Source organism: Fringilla coelebs (assembly GCF_963513975.1).
Source record: "Fringilla coelebs genome assembly, chromosome: 24".
Lineage (NCBI taxonomy): Eukaryota > Metazoa > Chordata > Aves > Passeriformes > Fringillidae > Fringilla > Fringilla coelebs.
This window is the reverse complement of record NC_140050.1, coordinates 6577736-6599041: the sequence shown is the minus strand read 5'-3', so window position 1 is coordinate 6599041 and position 21306 is coordinate 6577736. Positions and strand designations below refer to the sequence as shown.

The 21306-nt window shown below is 53.6% G+C and overlaps 1 protein-coding gene across 1 annotated transcript; it reads left to right on the top strand.

Moving 5' to 3' along the window:
* Window positions 1–2006: 2006 nt before the first annotated feature.
* Window positions 2007–19565, top strand: KLHL26 (kelch like family member 26). Its single transcript, XM_084221239.1, has 3 exons — window positions 2007–2174; window positions 14059–14241; window positions 16823–19565. The coding sequence occupies exons 1-3, from the start codon at window positions 2128–2130 to the stop codon at window positions 18402–18404; spliced, it is 1812 nt and encodes a 603-aa protein (XP_084077365.1). The 5' UTR covers window positions 2007–2127; the 3' UTR covers window positions 18405–19565.
* The last annotated feature ends 1741 nt before the right edge of the window (window positions 19566–21306 follow it).

Genomic DNA, 21306 nt, shown 5'->3' with positions numbered 1-21306 from the left:
GATGGAAAGGACAGTGGGGCTCTGGAAGGGGCTGCCCAGGGAGGTTGGGAGTGCCCATCCCTGGAGGTGTTCAAGGAGCTCGTGGAGGTGGCACTCGGGGCTCTGGGCTGGGGACAAGGTGGGGATCAGTCCCAGCTTGGGCTCGGTGGCCTTGGAGGTCTTTTCCAACCGAAATAACTCCGAGATTCCATAAAGTGACCCCCCAGAGGAAGGGGAAGGTGTTGAATGAAGCCGAGCTGGAAGTGGGACAACCACGGGGTGTTGGGAAGGAGGGGCAGGAGCTCCCCCCAAACACCAGAACAAGGAAAAGAGCAGCCCTGGAGAGGGGGGAGAGCCGGGGGGAGAAACTCCTGCAGCTCCCAGAAGGGACAGGGGATGGAACACCAGGAGGGGCCATCCTCCCGTGCTGACATCTCCTGCTCTGTGCAGGTCGTGTCTAAAATAACAATGCCCCGAGGTCCTGGCCGGGGTCTCCGTGTGCTGCAGCAACACAAAAAGCAAATTAATAAGAGCTGCTCCCCTTTCTCCCCAAGGTTTTGCGAGGCTTAATTAATGAAACGTCTGTAAAACGCATTCGGAGCTGGGAATGAAATGTGCTGTGGAAATGCCAAATATTTTTTAATGCTCCAGCAGATTTAGGAGGTTTAAATAAGAAAAATACACAGCTTTTCCTCCTCGAAACAGATTGCTCCCCTTGAAGCAAAGAGCTCCAGAACATGAAGTTTTCATCAGGCTGACTTGAAAGGGAGTTTTCACGGCTTTCCAAGCGCGTTTATTCTCATGTACAAATTCCCCCCTTTCCCTTCTACAGATGTGGACACCGAGCATGGGAAATCAAAGAAATCTACCCCCGGCCGTTGGCAGGGCCGGCGCTATGAATAATTTCCTGATTCCCACTGATGCCTGGAATGCCCCCTCGAGCAGATGCGAGCCGGCTTTAGGAATTACACGGACCCCGCGTGGCCCCGGTGGCTTTGGGGAGAGCTGGGAGGGCTCTGATGCCGACCATGTGTGGGGACGGAGGCGGGTTTGGCACCGGGAGGAGCGGGGAGCTCCGGCGACAGGACTGCACCCTCTGGAGGGTACTGCTGCTCCTGCACGGGCAAAAAATCCCGCTCCGGATCCGCCCAGGTGGCCCGGCAGGAGGTTTTGTCGCCTAGCAGGGCTGTCCCCGCAGGTGCGGTGGGTCCCCCGCAGGTGACACCGAGCGGTGCGCAGGTGGAAGCCCGAGGGAAGCGCTGGGATTTCCAGGCTGCAGAAAAGGAGGACGCGGGCGGGATGATGCTCGGAGGGAAGGAGCTGGTGGCTGGGCGGTGGTGACAGACCCTGCGAGCCCGCGGCTGCGGGGCGGTGGCATCTCCTGGGACATCCCTGCGGACAGGACCGCAAGTCCTCCCAGCCAGGAGGCAGCGACAGAGCCTCAAAGTCCTCAGTCGGGGGGTGACAGAGTCCTGGTCCCTGCAGTCTGGGGGGGTGACAGACCCTCAAAGTCCTTAGTCGGGGGGTGACAGAGTCCTGGTCCCCGCAGTCTAGGGGGGGTGACAGACCCTCAAAGTCCTCATTTGGGGGGTGACAGAGTCCTGGTCCCTGCAGTCTGGGGGGGTGACAGACCCTCGATGCCCTCGGTCACGGGGAGGTGACAGCCCCCAATCCCCCAGCCCAGGATAGAGGTGACAGCCCCCGGTCCCCCAGCCCAGGACAGAGGTGACAGCCCCCAATCCCCCAGCCCCGGGGGCAGGTGACAGCCCCCAGCCCTGCAGGGAGGTGACAGCCCCCGGTCCCCCAGCCCTGCAGGGAGGTGACAGCCCCCGGTCCCCCAGCCCCGGGGGCAGGTGACAGCCCCCGGTCCCCAAGCCCTGCAGGCAGGTGACAGCCCCCAGCCCTGCAGGGAGGTGACAGCCCCCGGTCCTCAGCCCCGGGGGCAGGTGACAGCCCCATCCCCGGGCAGCGCTGCCAGCCCCGCTCTCCCGCGGGGCGGTGACACGGCGGTGGCGGCGGGGCGGCGCCAGGCCCGGCGGGCTCGCAGCGGAGCCCGCGGCTCCCGGTCCCCGCCGCTGCTGCGCCTTTAACGCGGCGGCCCCGCCGCCTCCCCCGCGGCACCGGCGGCGGCGGCGGCGGCGCTCGGCGATGGCGGAGTCCGGCGGGGCCGAGTTCGGCGCGGAGCGGCCGAGCAGGTGAGCGGGGCCGGCGCGGCCTAGGCCGGGCAGCGGGGCCGGGCCCCATCGGCCCGCGGGGCTCCGCGCCTCCCCCGGGCCCGGCCGCACCGGGAGCCGGCCCGGCCGCACCGAGAGCCGCTGCCCGGGGGCGCCGGCGGGCGGCAGCACGGCCCGGGGCTCGGTGCCCGGTGTATCCGGTGCTCGGTGCCCGGTGCTCGGTGTACCCGGTTCTCGGTGTACCCGGTTCTTGGTGCCCGGTGTACCCGGTGCGGGGATTGTCCTGAGCGGGCCCCGCGGGAAGGGAACGATCGTGATGAGCAGCGACGCTGTTGCTCGTGGGGTGTGTGAGGAGGGAGGCTGAGGTTTGGGGGAAGCTCTAAAGCAGAAAATAGTGTGAATCCTATAGGGAACCCTGCAGTGAATCTTATAGTGAATCCTACAGTGAATCCTACAGTGAATCCTATAGTGAATCCATACAGTGAATCCTATAGTGAATCCATACAGTGAATCCTATAGTGAATCCATACAGTGAATTCTTCAGTGAATCCTATAGTGAATCCATACAGTGAATCCTTCAGTGAATCCTACAGTGAATACTTCAGTGAATCCTACAGTGAATCCTTCAGTGAATCCTATAGTGAATCCTTCAGTGAATCCTATAGTGAATCCTTCAGTGAATCCTATAGTGAATCCATACAGTGAATCCTACAGTGAATCTTATAGTGAATCCTGTAGTGAATCCTACAGTGAATCCTATAATGAATCCATACAGTGAATCCTTCAGTGAATCCTTCAGTGAATCCTATAGTGAATCCATACAGTGAATCCATACAGTGGATCCTATAGTGAATCCATACAGTGAATCCTACAGTGAATCCTATAGTGAATCCTATAGTGAATCCATACAGTGAATCCATACAGTGAATCCATACAGTGAATCTTACAGTGAATCCTATAGTGAATCCATACAGTGAATCCATACAGTGGATCCTATAGTGAATCCTTCAGTGAATCCTATAGTGAATCCACACAGTGAAGCCCCCCCAGTGAGTCCCTCCCTGGAGCCCCCAGCTCTGTGGGTTGATAGAGACACCGGGTGTAGCACTTCCAGAGACTCCCAAGTTTTGGTGGTTCAGGCCCATTCTGCTGCCTCCCATCCCTTTGCTGTGCCTGCAGACCCCCAGTCCCTGATTTGGGGAGGGTCACTCAGGCTTTGAAGGGCGCACAGGGCAGCTGGTACCTGTTGGGGTGATGTGGGACCTGTCAGGGTTTTGTGTACCTGTTGGGGTGATGTGGTACCTGTCAGGGTTTTGTGGTGTCTGTTGGGGTGATGTGGGACCTGTCAGGGTTTTGTGGTGTCTGTTGGGGTGATGTGGTACCTGTCAGGGTTTTGTGTACCTGTTGGGGTGATGTGGGACCTGTCAGGGTTTTGTGGTACCTGTCAGGGTGATGTGGTACCTGTCAGGGTTTTGTGGTACTTGTCAGGGTGATGTGGTACCTGTCAGGGTTTTGTGGTGTCTGTTGGGGTGATGTATCTGTCAGGGTAATGTGGTACCTGTCAGGGGTTTGTGGTACCTGTCAGGGTTTTGTGGTACCTGTCAGGGTGATGTGGTACCTGTCAGGGGTTTGTGGTACCTGTCAGGGTGATGCTCTGGGTGTTGCAGGTGGTTCCTGCTCACGGCGGAGTTTCTGTTCCCAGAGTTTCCCTGTTTTGCCATCCTGGGTTTGTGTAGAACAGTGCTTGGGCAGTTGAGGTGCCTGTCTGGGGCAGTTGTGCTGTCTGTCTGTCTGGGGCAGTTGTGCTCTCTGTCTGGGGCAGTTGTGCTCTCTGTCTGGGGCAGTTGTGCTCTCTGTCTGTCTCAGGGATGTTTTCCTGGTGCTGTCTGTCTGTCTGGGGCAGTCGTCCTGTCTGTCTGGGGCAGTTGTGCTGTCTGTCTGTCTCAGGGATGTTTTCCTGGTGCTGTCTGGCTGTCACTTCCCCTCAAAGCCCCGTTTATCCTCAGCTTCCAGCGCTGCCTCCTGCAATAAGCGCCCGTGTGTGTCACGCCGCGGAGGGGAAGCTCTCCCAGGCATTGTTCAGTCTGGAGAAGCCTCTCTGAATCCTCACCTATAGACATATTCCATTTTTTCCCCTAATAACCATCTGTGCTCTGTGAAGCTCCATGCTGTGTCACCTGCAGCATCTCATTTTATCCCTCTGCGCCTCCCTTTCCTTTCTCAGACAGGAATCCCAGCACTTCTCACTCCAGGTGTTGGTAGCACTTCTCCCCTGGCACTTGGGAGTTCCCTGGGTGTGCAGCAGTGAGAAATGGAAGTAATTTGTTTCAGGGCTGTGATAAATCACCCAGGCTGGAGCTGCAGCAGTTTTATTCCCCCGAGCTGCAGCTCCGTCGTGTTCCCTATCGCTGCCTGTTTATTTTCTTTGTTAATTTTAAAGCAAAGCCCGTTCAAGTTTGGATCCTGCTTCTTGTTGGTCGGCAGTTTAAAGGTTTTTTTACTTGTTTGAAGGTGGATTTATTGGGCAATACGAGGAGAAACCTGATGGAGGACTTTGGGTGTGCTGTGGAGCGTGAGGAGGATTCCAAGGGCATTCCCTGTCAGCGATGATTCCTTGTTAGGTGCTTCCACTTGTGACTTTTTGCACTTCTTCTTTGCTCTCTGAGGCAGGAGGACAGAGGCTCGGGGCTCTTTCACACATGCCATTTGGATGGTGCACTGCAGCTCCAACACCACGGGCACAATTTCCATCTTTGGAATTGCTACTGCTTGCCCGGGAGCTGCCTGGCTGCCCCGGAGCAGGAAAATTCACCTCTCTGCTGGGATCCTGTCCTTCCATTCAACACAGAACAGGCTGTGCAAGACCGTGGGGACAAAAGGCCACGCTGATGGCACCAGATAAAGCCACTCCTGGGCATTAAAAAGCAAATTACCCCAATCTTCTATTTTGAAATAAACTTGAGGTTTGGGTGTTTTTTTTTATTTTTTCTCCTCTCTTCCTCCTTGGGTAGAATTTCATGACTTACAATTAGGTTTCATATTTTACTCCCAGCCCTCATTATCACCTAGAGGGAGAGTTTCAGGCTGCAGAATTCACTCTGCAGCACTGGGGGATGTGCTTTGGGGTTGGGGAGAGGAAACTTGGAACCTTTTGGGAGCCTCAGCAGGAGAAGCTTCTGTGCTTGAGCCATCATTGCTGCAGCCTTGGTGAGGTGGGGTTGTGCAGAGCAGGGTCACAAAAATCTGGGAAAAACATCATCCCAGATGCTGGAGAGAATGTCCCTTTGCAGGCCTTTCCATGGGAATTAATTGAGGTGTCCAGACAAGCTGCTGAGGAATTAATTGGGAGTAATCCCTTGAAGGACACAGCGGAGTGTTTGCTGTGAAAACCAGGATGAACAGGCAAGGTCTTCTCACAAATACCTGGGTTCCCATCAAGGGAATGCTGACCTGAGCTTCCCAAACTTTATTCCTTCTGAGAAAGTGGTGGGAAGGAGAGAAATGTCCAGGGGGATGGAGTAAAACCACAAAGGGGGGTGAGGCTGCCTTGCTTTGGTGTTCCTGTCATCTCCAGCTTCGCCCTTCAATCAGCCTTGGTATTTTTTCCCTTTTGGAGCTGCAGTGGAGTTTTTGTGGGGTTTCTATGATCTATCCTCTGCCACATGGCAAGTTTCAGACAGATTTAGTTGTTAGATCTGGTAGACGTGGTGTAAATGTTTATGCTCAGACTGAATCACTGTAAAAATAACTGCTGCCTGCTCTTGCAGTGTTGGGAGAGTCCTGAGCTGGGGGTTTTATTTAGACCAAAAGTAAACTTGGGGGATGCTTTACAGGTTCCTGTCCTACCTCTGAGTGTTGTGTGGCTTTGTAAGGAGGAGCCTTGCACAGCAGGACGTGGCTAAAGTGTCTCCCCCACTTTCTCATTTATTAAGAAGTGCTGGAGTTGCACAGAAATTCGGGATCTTTAAGAAAAGCTGTTCTGGTGGCCTTGGGTGGCACAAAGCCTGTGCCAGACAGAGCTGGGAGAAAAAACAATGGTGTGATGGGGACAAACCTGAGTGCAGAGGGTTCAGCTCAGGAGAGGAATGGGCTGCAAGCAGATTTGAGCTGGAATTTGATGCTGAGTGCTGGAAAACACCAATTCCTTCATTTCCACGAAAGGAATGGGGCTCTCTGTTTGCTGCTGCTCCGTGCTCTTCCATCACTTTGTGCTGCATTTTCCTGAGCTCCCTGGCTGCTGCCAGGCTCTAATCTGGAGGGTGGAGGTGCAGGGAGGGGAGAGGAGCTCCTGCCCTGCACGTACCTGCTCCTGCTCTATTGCCACATTGCCCGGGCTGTGCAATCCTGCTGCACACACAGCCTGGCACAAGCCCTGCTCCCGGCACTCCTGGAAAAGCTGGAACTTCCCTGACCTCTCCCCAGGTGTGGAGTGGGATGGGGGTGTGGGACAGACTGGGGAGTGCTCTCCGTGCACTGGGGAGCCTGCCAGAGCTGCTGGCAGAGCTGGCATGGGCTGTCCCCACAGGGAAGGTGACCCAGAGGTCACTGAGCTGTGCAGAGCCCAGGCAGGTCCTGGCAGATTTTGGGATGGACATCATGCCATGAATCAGCTCTCTGGGTTCCCAGGAGTGGCAGGTCCTGGCAGATTTTGGGATGGACACCATGCCATGGATCAGCTCTGCTCCCAGAGGTGGCAGGTCCTGGCAGATTTTGGGATGGACACCATGCCATGGATCAGCTCAGCTTCCACGAGTGGCAGGTCCTGGCAGATTTTGGGATGGACACCATGCCATGGATCAGCTCTGCTCCCAGGGGTGGCAGGTCCTGGCAGATTTTGGGATGGACACCATGCCATGGATCAGCTCGGCTCCCAGGGGTGGCAGGGTGCCACGGGAGCGGGCGCAGGGCAGGAGGGCAGTGTCCAGCAGTGCCTGTGTGGCCCAGGTGACACTTTTGGGGTGGCCTTGGTGGCTCTGCTGTGCTTCCCGACACCACTAGGTGCCTCCCGGCCTTTGCACTGCTGGGAGAGGCTCAGGAGCACCCGCTGCTCCCTCGGGCTGTTCCAGCAGCCGGGCACAGCTCGGATTTTTGGGTTGGTTTGGACGTGGCACTGCTCTAATTTCACTTTTTGCGCTGCAGGGTTTGACCCTGAGCTGGGGAAACGTGGAGTGTTTAAGGCAGAGCTGTCAGGGAGTATTGAGTGTGTAACGAGCCCCAGCTTGGGGGTGTGCCTGGATTTTATGGGTTGTAAACTCCACGCTCCGAGGGTCCCTGTGTGCCTGGCTCTGTCACTGCTGTCACCGTCATGGACATGCTCCGAGTGATTTTTGTGTTTGCTCTCTTTGTTCCTGGCTCAGAGGGATTAGCTTTGGGGCTGACAAAAAATAATTATCAAGTTTGTGGGCTGGGGGAGCATCTTCCTGTTTCAGTTGAGGTGGTGACAGGGCAGGGATGGGTTGGTGAAGAGTGTCACCTCTCTAGCTGTCACTTCTTAGCCGGGACCAGCTTTGGGCAGGACTGAGGAAAAGCCCAGTAGAGGACAAAACCCCCTGTGGTGGCTCTAAATATAAAAAAAGAGAAATGGCAAATCCTTGTCAATAATCTCACTGTGGCATTTTTGCCCCTCCAAGCCCTGGTGTCCAAACCTGGGCTCATGGACCTGAGAGTCCACTGGTCCTTCTGGCTGCTGAGGAACCAGCACCAAACTGCTTTTCCCACTGCACCAGCACAGAGATGCCTCTGGCTCTGTGACAGAAGCATTTAAAAAATCTGATTCTGGGGTTTATTTCTTGCTGTTTTTCTTCCTCCCCCCCCAATTTTTCCTGGGTGCAGCCTGTCCCACCCAGAGCCTCACGTTGGAACCCCGGGCGGTGGCAGAGTTGAACATGTTCACATCTTTCACCCTCTGCTTTTTTGCTGCTCTGTTTTACCAGGCCAGCCAGCTTTTTGACAGCCATCCAGTTTTATTAGTGCAGAAACCAAAATCCCACCTCCTTTGGCTTGCAAACAACCTCCTGATTGATGCCTGGGAGCAGAATAAAATTCGTGTGTGTCTGCTGGGCCCCGAGCGAGCCCGGCTCAGAAGAAAAGAAAAACAGAGATTTGGAAATGTCTGAGACTTCTAAGGGCATTAAAAAAGTAATATTTAACAAATAAATAAATTGAAAAGCTTCTTGCTGCTTTACCTTCGGGCTCCAGGGTCTCCTTGGTTTTCCAGCCTGGGGGAAATGGGATGCAGATAAAGAAATCAGGGGAACAGCAGGACCTGAGGAAGAAAGCACTGGAAAATGAACCAGGTGCCTCCTGAGTTTTGTAAAATCCAGCTTTAATTGCTGTTTTCACGAGGCTGCAGGGCTGAGTCAGGCCTGGGCTGGCCGGCAGTGGTCAGTGTGGGAGCACAGCAGTGCCCAGTCCCACGCCAGTGCTGACCAGTCCGGCTGCTGGAAGAGGAACCAGCCTTTAGAGCCCTGGAACAGAACTGAAAAAAAGCTTTGTTTGCCGGGCTTTGTCCTTTTTCTTTCTTAAATAGTGAATGCTTCTTTGCTCTCCCTTTGCCAAACAATAAATTCCCTTAAATTTTGGGGCTGGAGACTTTTCAAACTTTCCTGTTGCACTTGAGGCATTTTCCAGAGGTCCATTATTTTCACTCCTGAAAGTCAGCCCCATTTGTAATCTCTTTATTTGAGCCCTGCAAATTGCCAGTCACTTTTAAACAGCGATATTAGTCTCAGGCTCTCTCCTTTTATTTATTACTTTGATGAAAGAGATGGTGTCAGGAGTGGAAAATGAGTGGAGGCAGAGGAGGGAAATGGGAGAAATTAAGGGAAGGAGTTGGAAAAGAGAACAAAGAAATCGATTAAACACTTTTTTTTTTGCGCCCGTATCTTTCTTGAGGACGATTTTGTTTCGCTGGAAAACATCCCCTTCATTCAGAGTGTTAATATTTAATTAGTTGCTGATCATTAAGTGCTTATTGTGGTTTTCTAATTTGGCCAGGGTAGGCTGTGAGTGCTGTTGGGAGCAGAAGTAGGTTAACAGGGCAGGGATTTTTGTGCCTCAACTTCCTTGCCCCCCAAACTTCCAAGGAAACTCCTTGCTGTGTCTTCTTAGAGGGATGCAAAAGCCACAGGAACATTCTCCCAAAATTCCAAATGAGAGTTTGGGAAGCAGCAAATCCGCAGCGAAGGGCTCAGCCTTTCTGCCCTAACGTAGCATTTGTGAGTGTGAAGTGCTGAAAACTCATTTTCATCGTTTGGGCATGTGATATAAAGCCTTAGGATCTGAAATATTACAGTCACCATGGCTACCAGTGACTTATCTGAGGGAGTTTGACTTTTGTTTTGATTTTAAGTGTCTTAATTGTAGTTTAAAAATCAGAATCTAAATGTGTTTTTTTACTTAGGCATGAAACTAAAGGCATTAAATGATTTGCATTATTAAAATATCTATAATGCTGCCTGTCAAAGGTACCTAAAGAAGGTCCTTAATATTCATACCTTATGTTCTAAATAAAGTTACTCTCCAGCTTTATGGGAGTTCTGCTTCTCTCACCACAAAAAATCCCTTGCAGGTGCCTTGCTGGCTATTTTGCAACCCCAGCTCTTTTTGTTTAGCCTTGGAAAAGCTGTGCCACTCCATACCTGGTGCTTTTCCCCACATTCTGCTGCTTTTCCCCCTTCCCCTCCTGTCCCCCAGCCCTTCCCTGCAGGGTCCCACCTCTGGAGCTGGCGCTTCTGGAAGAGTTTGGCTGTTGGAAGTTTGCCCCGCTCAGGAATCCTGCCAAACCCCCTCCAGTTTCTCCTGGATGAAAAATTACCCAGCACCACCTGCCCAAAAAGTGGGAAAATGTGGGGATGCTGAGCTGGGATGGAGAGCACCACAGTGCCCCTCCTTGCATGTTGTAAAAGAAGAGGAGGAACACGACAGGCAGATTTTTCTCCCTTAATTCAATCACTAAAATGTTACAATCTGTCCTGCTCTAATTCTCTCCACTTGTACTTGAGCAGTGGTTGCAAACATGCTGAAATATGAACTCATGCTTGGTAAGCCTTTAATTCCAGCTTTGATGTTTTTAATCATCAGCACAGATTTGGTAAAAATGATTCATTAGCTCGAAACGCATCTTGGCTTCCACGTGACGCCGTGGGGAACGGAGGAGGCAGCGCCAGGGGCCGCTTGTTCTTGGGATGTTCTTTGTGCCTGAGCTGATTCCTGAAGTGTGGCCCTCAACATCTCAGCTTCAGAGGCCTCTGGGGTGTCCAGGTGCCTCCTCTCTGCATCTGGTTTTGGTCAAAACCCGAGCTGGGAAAGGCGTGAGCAAAGCCCCAGCTCGGTGAGCCGGGGCTGAGGGCTCCTCTCTGGGTGCAGCAGCAGGAGGATTTCTGGCCCTGTGTTGCCTTCCCTGCCTGGAACCACTCCCTTAACCCTCTCTGGGACACCTCCACGCCCTCCCCAGCGCCAGGGTTCAGCCTGGGCTTGCTTTCCCCCACGCTGACTCCATCCCGCAGCCACCGCAGAGGATTGGAAGCGATCCGGCTTCAGAGCAGCGGCTGGAGACAAATCCTCAATCCCATTACTCGTTCCCTGGCTGCAACTGGGGTACCAGGGATGTTCCCAGGGATGTTCCCAGGGATGTTCCCAGGGATGTTCCCAGGGATGTTTCCAGAGCCTCTGAGGCTGCTGCCCAGAAGGCATCGCCCTCCCGGCTCGCTGCTGTCGGCTTCCAGCTGCCCCCGCCGTGCGTGCCACGGATATAAAGATCCCTTTGACAGCTGTTTCCATATGGAAAGGGGGAATCCTGTTCTGCAAAGCCACCTTTGTGCCCACAGCGCCACGTGAGAGGCCCTGCTGGTGGCAGGGTGTTGGGAGCTCTGCCGTGGGATGTTGGTGTGGGTGCCATTCTTGTGTCCTGCGTTTTTCCAACGGAGAAATTCAACCCCACGCCTGACCCCGCTCCAGGCCGAGCTGTTGAAGGACTCTCTGAGCACAGAAACTCCACTTTCTTGAGGATGAGCATCCCCAGGAAAATTCCAGAAGCTCTCCAGCCCTGCCTCCCGAGGAAAGGGAAGCAGCGGAATAAACACTTTCTCCCTGTTGTGCTGAAAGGCTTTTATCTCCCGGGGCACGTTCTGAGCTGCGAGGAGGAGGAGACAAAACTCTTCCCAAGTTTTGTCTTCCAGGCTGTTCCTGCTGTAACAAATTGTTAAGCAACAAGTACACGGCATTTGGAGATCTGGGATGAGATAGCGACAGCCTCACAAAGGCGCTCTCACATGTTCAAGGCTTCCTTTTGTGCTCCGGGCTTTTATATATTTATTTTTCACTCTCTGGCAATCCAACTGCTGCTCCTCTTCTTCCTTCATTCCCAGTGCTGGGGTGGGAGCCAAGGCCGTGGATTCAGGCGTGCTCCCGTGTCCAGCCAAGCCTGCTCTTATCACAAATCCCTTTTTTCTCCCCGCAGAGCAAACACCGCTTGGTGCTGTTCTCTCACCTCTCCTCCTCCCCCTTTGTTTTCCATAAATCCCTTGCTTGATTTCTCATGCTTTGTGTGGATTTTGTTTTGTTTCCATCTTTTTTTTTTCCTCCTTAAAATCCTTTTGGTTTTTTTTTCTCCTTAAAATCCTTTTGTTTTGTTTTGTTTTTTACTGGACATTAGCAATGCTTTTCTTTTGTTTTATTTGATTTTTTTCCTCCTTCAGGGTATTGTGTAATCATTGGATCCTTTTATTCTATCCCTGTAAATAGACAGAGGAACCAGAACACAGAGTTTTTCCTGGAGTAGCTGTTCCATTACCTGTTGAAATGAATCCCACATCCAAACACCTTTATTCCACACAGATGGGCCAACCTGCCCTGAGCTAATCCTGTCAAAGTGAATTGAGGAAAAGGAAAATAAAGGAATATTTGTGCAAGTGATGCTCATTGTTTGAACCCGTGCTGCCTGTGGATCCAGGGACAGCATTCCCATAGGGATGAACCCCAAGACTGGGATGAGGAATGTTTGAAATCAGTGCCCAAAAAAAAAAAGAAATTGAGGAAAATTCCCATGAGGAGACTCCTGCAGAGATGGAGTGTGACAAAGTGACAACAAACTCAGGACTTTGGGCTCCTGCTGGATCCATCCCTGTGGATTTTACCTGTCCAGCCTGTGCTGCTGCTGGACCTTTCCTCCTTCCTCCCCCAGCAAATCCAGGCTCCAGAGAGGAGAGGGAAAGGGCTTTGACTGCTGAGAATCCCTCCAATCTCTTCCCTCTTTTTTCCTCGGGAAGAGCTGGAGTGGACAGACATTTCTTGGCTTGCAGAGTGTGGATAAAGGTCCTGTCAGCAGCTGCCTTTTTGCTAATCCTTTTTATTCCAGCGAGGAATACTCTGCTCTGAGGCTCTTTAGAGTGCTTTGATTTTAGGGTGGGGATTTCAGACCACCCTACCCCAGCTGAGCACCACCAGCCATCCCAGCAGGAGCTCCCATGGATTTTGAGGCTCATTCCCAAGCCTGAGGAGCTCGAACCAGCCTGCCAAGGTTTGCTTTGTGCATCCCAGCGAGCTCCAGAGCTCCCAGTGCTCTGATGGACATCCCAGATTTCCCCTCGCTCCCTCTCCCTAAAGCTTGCAGGAAATTGCAACCCGATAGGAGCGAGCCCTGTCCCTTGTCCCTCATTGTTTGAGGATTGTTTACATCCCCTTTTTTTGTTATCCCATCTCCCTGACTCTTCCCTGACCTCGCCGGCTCGTTTGGTCCATTGTGTGTGGCTGTTGTTGTTCCAGGGAGTTCTTAGGGAGGAGCTTTGGAGCAAACCCTGGGATTACTCAACCCAGCCTACTCCTTTTTGGCTCCCTTGCTTTATTCCACCTAAATAATAATAATAATAATGATAATAGTGATGATAATTCCCTCTAAGTGCAGGCCTAAGTGCACCCTCCCACTGTGGATTTGGGAGCAGCTCACACACCTTCCCAGACTCGGGATAATCTCCTTGGGATTTTTTTTTTGAGGTCACGTTTTCCATAAAACATTCCTCAAAAACGCAGGGACCAAGCAGCAGGATGCTCCTGGAAGCATCAGCCCCATCCTGAATATTGATCCCTGTGTTTTCTCCCCAGCAGCATGCAGGATCCTGATCCTGTAAAGTCAGTCAGAGCTGGATTAAATTTTCCAAATGATTTTGGGATTTCCCACAAGCGGGAATCTTGCAGTGGGTCCCGGAGTTCTTTGCAGAGCATCCCCCAGGCTGTTCCCCCGGAGCAGGGCTCCTGCTGTTCCCGCTGACAAGTGCATCTGAGGGCAGGCAGATCCCGGGATGCTGCTGGGGAACACGTGCAGAGGCACTGGGAAAAGCAGGGAGATGTTTACGCTGGGAGGGGACTGTGGACAGTGCAGCTCAACCAGCTGACGTTATTCAGGGCGGCCAGTGCCGTGCAATATTTTGCTTTTTGCTCCTCTCCTGGGGGTCAGGCAGAAGGGAAGGATCAAATGGGGCTGGCAGGGCTGTCCTTGGCCGGAGCAGGGAGTTCAGCAGCTGCAGGCAGGGAAGGTGGTGAGGAGAAGCAGCAACTGGGACGCGGTGCTGTGGTTGAACTGGAGGTCAGGGTGGACTCTGGGGCAGCCCAGCCTGGAGACACCAACATTCCTGGGAGGTTGTGGCCCCAGGAGATGTCTGGGTGCTGTCTGGAGCCCCACGTGGTGTGCTGCAGGGTTGTCAGCAGTGCCAGAGGATGTCTGGAACACGTGGAAGTGTTTTGTGCTGGGAGAAGGGAGCTGGAGGTGCTGGTGCTCTCCGGGTGGCTGTGGAGGTGGGAATTTGCCTTCCAGCTGGTGCCAGTTGCCGTGTGTCCCCATCTGGCTGGGTGGGTATCTGACATTCTGTGTTCATCTCAAACCAGCCTGTCTCTCTTGTTCTGTTTTTAGCATGGCTGACAAGAACAGCACCCTGAAATGCACGTTCTCTGCTCCTGGCCACAGCACCACGCTGCTGCAGGGACTGGCCTCGCTCCGAGCCCAGGCTCAGCTGCTTGATGTCATCCTCACTATAAATAATGAAGTGTTTCAGGTTCATAAAGTTGTCTTGGCTGCCTGCAGTGACTATTTCAGGTGAGAATCCCATAGGGAAGCAGGCACTTTCACCTTTCCTGTGGGTTTGCTGTCTTCCCATCCTCCCCACCCCAACCTCCCCACCACACCCCAAAAGTCCCACCCTGCAGAAGCCTTTGGAGGTTTGGTTTGCTCCACGGGTGTCCTGCAGGCAGGTGGAGGTTCAGGATCAGTCCCTCTGCACTCAGGTTCGTTCAGCTGCAGCTGCTGGGCCAAGGCAGGAGCCCAAGCTCAGGTTTTGACCCCACCTGGGCAGGTGTTGATGCTGCTTTGGCTGTTGGAGCCACTGGAGCTGATTTGGAAGTGGCAGTGAGGCTCCAAAATGAGGCATCCCATCCTCCTGTTCTCTTTAGCCACCACTGCTCTGTCTGCAGGGCTCCCTGCCCCCGGGCTGAGAGCACCAAGTGAGGTCTGGGAGAATTGTCTGAAGCACTTTGAGGAGTTCCTGCAGCCAAATTAATGCAGAGGGAGCCAATTGCAGGGCAGGGAATTCAGTCCTGAGTCAAAATAGCAGTTTCATCCATCTTGCCTCTGTCACAGAATCGTGCCTGAGGTTGGAAAAGATCTCCAAGGTCATCAAGTTCAACCTTGTCACCAGCCCAGAGCACTGAGTGCCACGTCCAGGAATTCCTTGGGCACCTCCAGGGATGGGGGCTCCAAACTGAGCAGGCACACAATTCATCCTGGAGCTGCTCTCCCCAAATGCTGATGGCACTGGTTTGTTCCTCCCTGCTGGGTGCAGGGCCACTGCCAGGGTGATTTCACTGTCAAAATCGAATTGCTGAGTGGGTTCCTCCTCAGAACTTCAGTGGTGCTCCAGGAGGTTGTCCTGGGGAGTAATAATAATCCAGTTTTTGAAATTTCTCTGTGTTTTTTTTTTTTTCTGCAGGAAGGGGGAGGGAAAAGAGTGAAATTGAGGCATTTATATAATCAGCATTTTAGAACCATAACACTTTTGAAGGGAATTGCATTCTAGTTGATGATTTGTCTTCAGCATGGCAACAATGAAGACTTTCCTCTCCCTGCTCAGCTGGTGCAGGAGCACACACGTGGCTGGGTGTCCTGTGGGGCGAGGGATCAGGGCTGGGACCTGGGATGTGCTGGGATTTCTGCAGAACTCTCTCATCTGCTGCACGGACAAATAATTGGGAACAGCGTTCCTGGTCACTCGGTTACAGCAGGCTGATCTCACAGGCAGATATTTCCTTCTTTAGGTCATTGAGGATTTCTTGGGTTTATGCTGGAAGGCAGCAGGTTTTCTAGCCTGGTTTGGACAGGAAACTTGGAACTCCTGTCTTTTGACAGCGTTCCCAAGATATTCCTTTATTCCCGTGTCCATGCAGGGTCTGCTCAGCATTCTTTGGGGCTGACTCTCACCTTGGAGTCGGCACAGGCGGCTCTGGTGACACCACAGATTTACCTTTCCCGTGGAAAAGAGCAGGTGGAAAAAAAAACCAGCCCAAAAAGTGCAGTTTTCAGACCCTTTGTGTGACATTTCATGGATTGCTGGGACACCTGTGCAGTGGCAGGGAGTGGTGACACTCCACGTCACCCCGTGTCACTCCACGTCACCTGCTCTGACTTTGCCCGACCCACAACTGCTCTGCCACCGCTCCTGGAGCACCACGGGGTGCAAACCTTCACCCCCAGCCACCCCTGGGCAACAAAACCTCCTTGGAATGGGCTGGGAATGGCCCAAAGGGCCAAAAAAGGCCCAAACCCCACCAGTGCAGCCCCGTCCCCATCCCGCCGCCGGCGCTGGGAGCCGCAGCCTCCCCGGCTCGGAGTGGAATGTGCTTCCTGTGGAATTGAGGAGCCTCCCCAGGAGGTGATCCAGGGCCTGAGCTCTGCTGGCCTGGGCGAGTGCTGTGCTCGCAGCTGTGCTGTAACTGAGCCTTTTCCCCCCAGTTTTGTTTAATTGCCTGTCAGCCCCCTGCTGCAGGGGCTGCAGCTCCCATTTTTTCAGGCCTTGGGAGGGAGCCTTGGAGGGGAGGTTCTGCTGGAAGACCAAAGCTGTTCATGAGATGTGTTGCACCTGCAATTTTTGAGCCATTTCGTAGTTCCCTGTGAGGTAACAGGATAACAGGGCCTAAAGGTCTTGCTGCCAGGAGTCACTGGCCTCCCACCACAGGTGTGTTCCTTCCTTGTGCCCCCAGATCCTAAACCTAAACCTAAAACCCTTCAGGGTGCAGCTGCCAGTCTCTGCTGGTGCAGATCCCATGGGATCCTTTTTGGTTGGATATCACGGATTTGTTGGTGTCCAGAATCGTTCACTCCCTGCTCTGGCAGCTCTGCCTCTTCCTGGAGCTTGGTCCTGTGGTCTGCTCCTATTCCTGCTGCCAGCGGGATTGAAAAACTTCTCCAATTGCTGAATATTCCTCCTCAGTGCGCTGTTTATGCAAGCCTTATGTAAGTCATTGCACACTCTCATTTCTCCTGGCTCGTGGAGATTTAGCCTTGATTTATTCCCCCCTTCCCCACCCCGAGAGAATCAGAGTGTTAAATAAAATCCAATTCCGAGGTGCTGCATCTCTTGCTGAAGCAGGGGGGGGATTTTTCTGTTTGTGTTGCTGACCTGCAGGGCCATGTTCACGGGCGGGATGAGAGAAGCCAGCCAGGACGTGATCGAGCTCAAAGGCGTGTCTGCCAAGGGCCTGAAGCACATCATCGACTTCGCCTACAGCGCCGAGGTCACTCTGGACCTCGACTGCATCCAGGACGTGCTGGGAGCCGCCGTCTTCCTGCAGATGGTGCCGGTGGTGGAGCTGTGCGAGGAGTTCCTCAAGTCGGCCATGAGCGTGGAGACGTGCCTCAACATCGGCCAGATGGCCACCACCTTCAGCCTGGCCTCCCTCAAGGAATCCGTGGACGCCTTCACCTTCAGGCACTTCCTGCAGATCTCCGAGGAGGAGGATTTCCTCCACCTGCCCCTGGAGCGCCTGGTGTTCTTCCTGCAGAGCAACAAGCTCAAGAGCTGCAGCGAGATCGAGCTGTTCCGCGCCGCCGTGCGCTGGCTGCAGTTCGAGCCGGCGCGCCGCGCCAGCGCCAGCCAGGTGCTCTGCCACATCCGCTTCCCGCTGATGAAGTCCTCGGAGCTGGTGGACAGCGTGCAGACCCTGGACATCATGGTGGAGGACGTGCTGTGCCGCCAGTACCTGCTGGAAGCCTTCAACTACCAGATCCTGCCCTTCCGGCAGCACGAGATGCAGTCGCCGCGCACGGCCATCCGCTCGGACGTGCTGTCCCTCGTCACCTTCGGCGGCACCCCCTACACCGACAACGACCGCACCGTCAGCTCCAAGGTCTTCTGCCTGCCCGACGCCGGCGGGCGCCAGTTCCGCGAGCTGACCGAGATGGAGGTGGGCAGCAGCCACTCCTGCGTGGCCGTGCTGGACAACTTCGTCTACCTGGTGGGAGGGCAGCAGCTGCAGTACCGCAGCGGGGAGGGCGCCGTGGACGTTTCCTACCGCTACGACCCGCACCTCAACCAGTGGCTGCGCATCCAGGCCATGCAGGAGAGCAGGATCCAGTTCCAGCTCAACGTGCTGAGAGGGATGGTTTACGCCACGGGCGGCCGCAACCGCTCGGGCAGCCTGGCCTCGGTGGAGAAGTACTGCCCCAAGGACAACGAGTGGAGCTACGTGTGCTCCCTGAAGCGCAGGACGTGGGGCCACGCCGGGGCCACGGTGGGGGACAAGCTCTACATCTCGGGGGGCTACGGCATCTCCGTGGAGGACAAGAAAGCCCTGCACTGTTACGACCCCGCCTCCGATCAGTGGGAGTTTAAGACGCCCATGAACGAGCCCAGGGTGCTGCACGCCATGGTCAGCGCCAACGGCAGGATTTACGCCCTGGGAGGCCGCATGGACCACGTGGATCGGTGCTTCGACGTCCTGGCCGTGGAATATTACGTGCCCGAGACGGACCAGTGGACCACGGTGAGCCCGATGCGCGCGGGGCAGTCGGAGGCCGGCTGCTGCCTCCTGGAAAAAAAGATTTACATCGTGGGGGGCTACAACTGGCACCTGAACAACGTGACCAGCATCGTGCAGGTCTACAACACGGAGACGGACGAGTGGGAGAGGGACTTGCACTTCCCAGAGTCTTTTGCCGGCATCGCCTGCGCCCCCGTCATCCTCCCGCAGGTGACGAGCCAGAGGTGACTCTGGGGGGCTCTGGGGCTGGGGGAGAGGGAAGGACAGAACAGCTCCAGAAAGTTCCTCCTCCCGCTGGGGAGTCCTGGCGAGCCGGTTCCATCGTCAGCCAGGCAGACTGAACAGATGTTACAGCTGGGAAAAGCTTTTCTCTCCTCTCTCAGCCTTTTTTTGGTGTGGGGGGTGCATTTTGCCAACTTTTCGTATTTTTAACGGCGCCACGCACTGCAAACATTGGCAGCTCAGGAGTCACTCAGCACTGGGATCTCGTTTCCAAGAGATCAGGTGAGGGTTTTTTATTAATAGCTCCAAAAATAAAAATCATTGTGCGTCGCTTTGTTGGTTTTTTAGCAAACAAAAAAAAAAACAAACAACAAAACCAAAACCTGTGTAACACACTGACCTCCAGAAGCAATAAAAGGACAGTGGGAGCTACGAGAGCTCAGGTGCTTGGATTGGGAAGGCAGATCCCTGTTTTTCAAAGGTGACTTTTCCTTTTTTTTTCCCCTTCCTGAAAAAGGGAATATTTATCCCTGCACACCTCTGGTCTTCACTGCTTGGATCACGCTGCAATTCCTCGCCCCCTCCAACTCCTCTAGTGCAGAAATTCTCCCTTAATTGGGGCGTGCAGAGTTTGCAGCACTAAAGCCATGGTGAAAGCTTGATTATATATAAACAGGCATGATTATTTGGGTTTAGAAGTGCCAAAAATGTGTCTGGCCTGGCAATAAGAGCTCTGCAGTCGTCCATCAGTGAAGCCAAAAGCTCCTGCAGATTGTGGGTCAGGGTTTTCACCTTTCCCAACACCTTCACCCCAACTCTTCCTCCAGTAAAGGAGGTGGGTGCTACTCCTTCAGCAGCTGCAAGGTTTTCTTCCCTGCGATGTGGATGAGCTGCTTGGCATCCCAAAATGATGAGAGTCCCAGTGGAATGTGGTCTTGTCGTTGTGGTGGTGTTTTAAATTAAGAGGTTGGTTTAAGGTGGGTCTGTCATTTTTGTGAAGTCTTCACTGCACAGAGCGCTTCCTGAACTTTCCTCTCCTCCAAGCCATTCTCCTTATTTAATTTGATGAATGAATTGCAAAAATCTCTGCTTTTATCAGGAATTCTGTTTCCAAGGGCTGTGTTTTGTATCCGTGTCAGCTTGGTTTGGATGCACACCGTCTCCTTTTGTAGAGAAGCTGTTGCATTCTGCTGTGAAATAAATCCTGGGCTGCAACCTTTAGTGACAACTCGTAATGTCTGGTGTCCTGATGAATCCTGGAGAGGTCTGTGTGAGGCAGGAACTCCACAGCTTGGGGATTTTTCTGGGATCAGAGCACCTGTGGGTAGGATGCAGGGTGCTGGTATTCTGAGTTTCAGGTAAAAGCCATGCAGAATTTCCTCTGTTCTCTCCATTTGCTGGTTTGCCAGTACTAAATTGATGAAAAGGAGGTGTTGCTGTGTGCAATGCTGCAGTTGGAGGGCTCTCAGGTGCTTCACTGCCTCCTTTTCCCTGTTCCTTTGGCCTGGCCTGGCCACCAGAAATGCCCTGGATGGGCTTGGCAGAGACAGGAGGTGCTGAGGGGATGAGCTGGAGCTCAGTTCAAGCTCCACAGTTCCCAAAGAATGGATTTGCCTTGCTGGATGGTTCCACAGGTGTATGAAAATGGCATTCCTCAGGTTGGTGACAGTGGAGCAGGATCTGCTCAGTCCCCCTCTGAGGGTGTCACACATCCAGAGAGGGGGCTCAGCTGGGGGATTTGGGATAAATCCTTCCCTGGCAGGGTGGGCAGCCCTGGCACTGGGGCTGCCCCTGCCTCCCTGGCAGTGCCCAAGGCCAGGCTGGAGCCACCTGGGGCACTGGGAAGTGTCCCCATGGCAGGGGTGGCCCCAGGTGGCCTTCAAGGTCCCTCCCAACCCAAACCACCCTGGAATTCCGTGATTCTGCAGCATTTAAACTGTTCTTCCCTGTTTCATGTGAGCTTTTCCCAGTTCCTGGGGCAGCAGTGGGTGGTTTGGGTGCTCTCCAATCCCTGAGGTTTTCTGGATGTGCAGCGTGGTTCCCATCCCAGGGATCCACCTGGAGCCCATCCCTGGAATCTCTTCCTCAGGAAAACAAACTTTATTTTTAAAAATTTTTTTCCCTTCAGGCTTCTCAGGTAGGTGTGTGTGTGTTGGGGAGAAAAGAGGAAAATCCTTGGGAAACATGGAAAAGCCTGTTTGGTCTCACTTTTAATGCAGTAATGATTGTAATCCAGGTTTTCCTTCCTGTTGGAAGCGTTGTTTTAGTGACAGGGGGATGCACAAAGCCCTCCTGCCACGAGGCAAAGCCAGCCTGGGATTGCCATTCCTGTTCCCTGCCACTGAGGAGCAGGAGCTGGGAAAGAATCTGGAGGTCTCTGGATCAGAGCACTGCAGCTCTTTGTTGCTGGAATGTTCTTTTTATAGCAAAGTAAATAATTATTTCTCATCAAAAGAGCTGGAAATCTTCTGGCCACTCTAAATTTAGCAGAGACTCAAATGTTTGTGGGCCATAAATATTTTGGATCATAAATTTTGCTTGACCCCCCCATGCAGGGGACGGAGCTGTGGCTCTGGGCTGGGCACAGCCTCTCTGATATTCTGACAATAAATGGTGCTTTTAAAAATTGAGATTTCAGGAGGATTTCCCCATAAATACAGATGAGATTGTGTGGAAACACTTGCCAGGATGCCCCACACGGAAGGGAGGTGGATTGGGCTCCTCTTTTCCCGAGGAATGAGCGATGCCAGCTCAATATTTGATTTCACTCAGAGCTGTTTATGGATCTCAGAGCAGCCACAAAAACAAAAAATGGGGTAAATCTGGAAATACCCCTGAGCAGATGGGGAGCAGGAGGAGCGGGAGCATCGTCAGCACAGAGCCCTGTGTCCCTGCAGAGGCTCTGTCA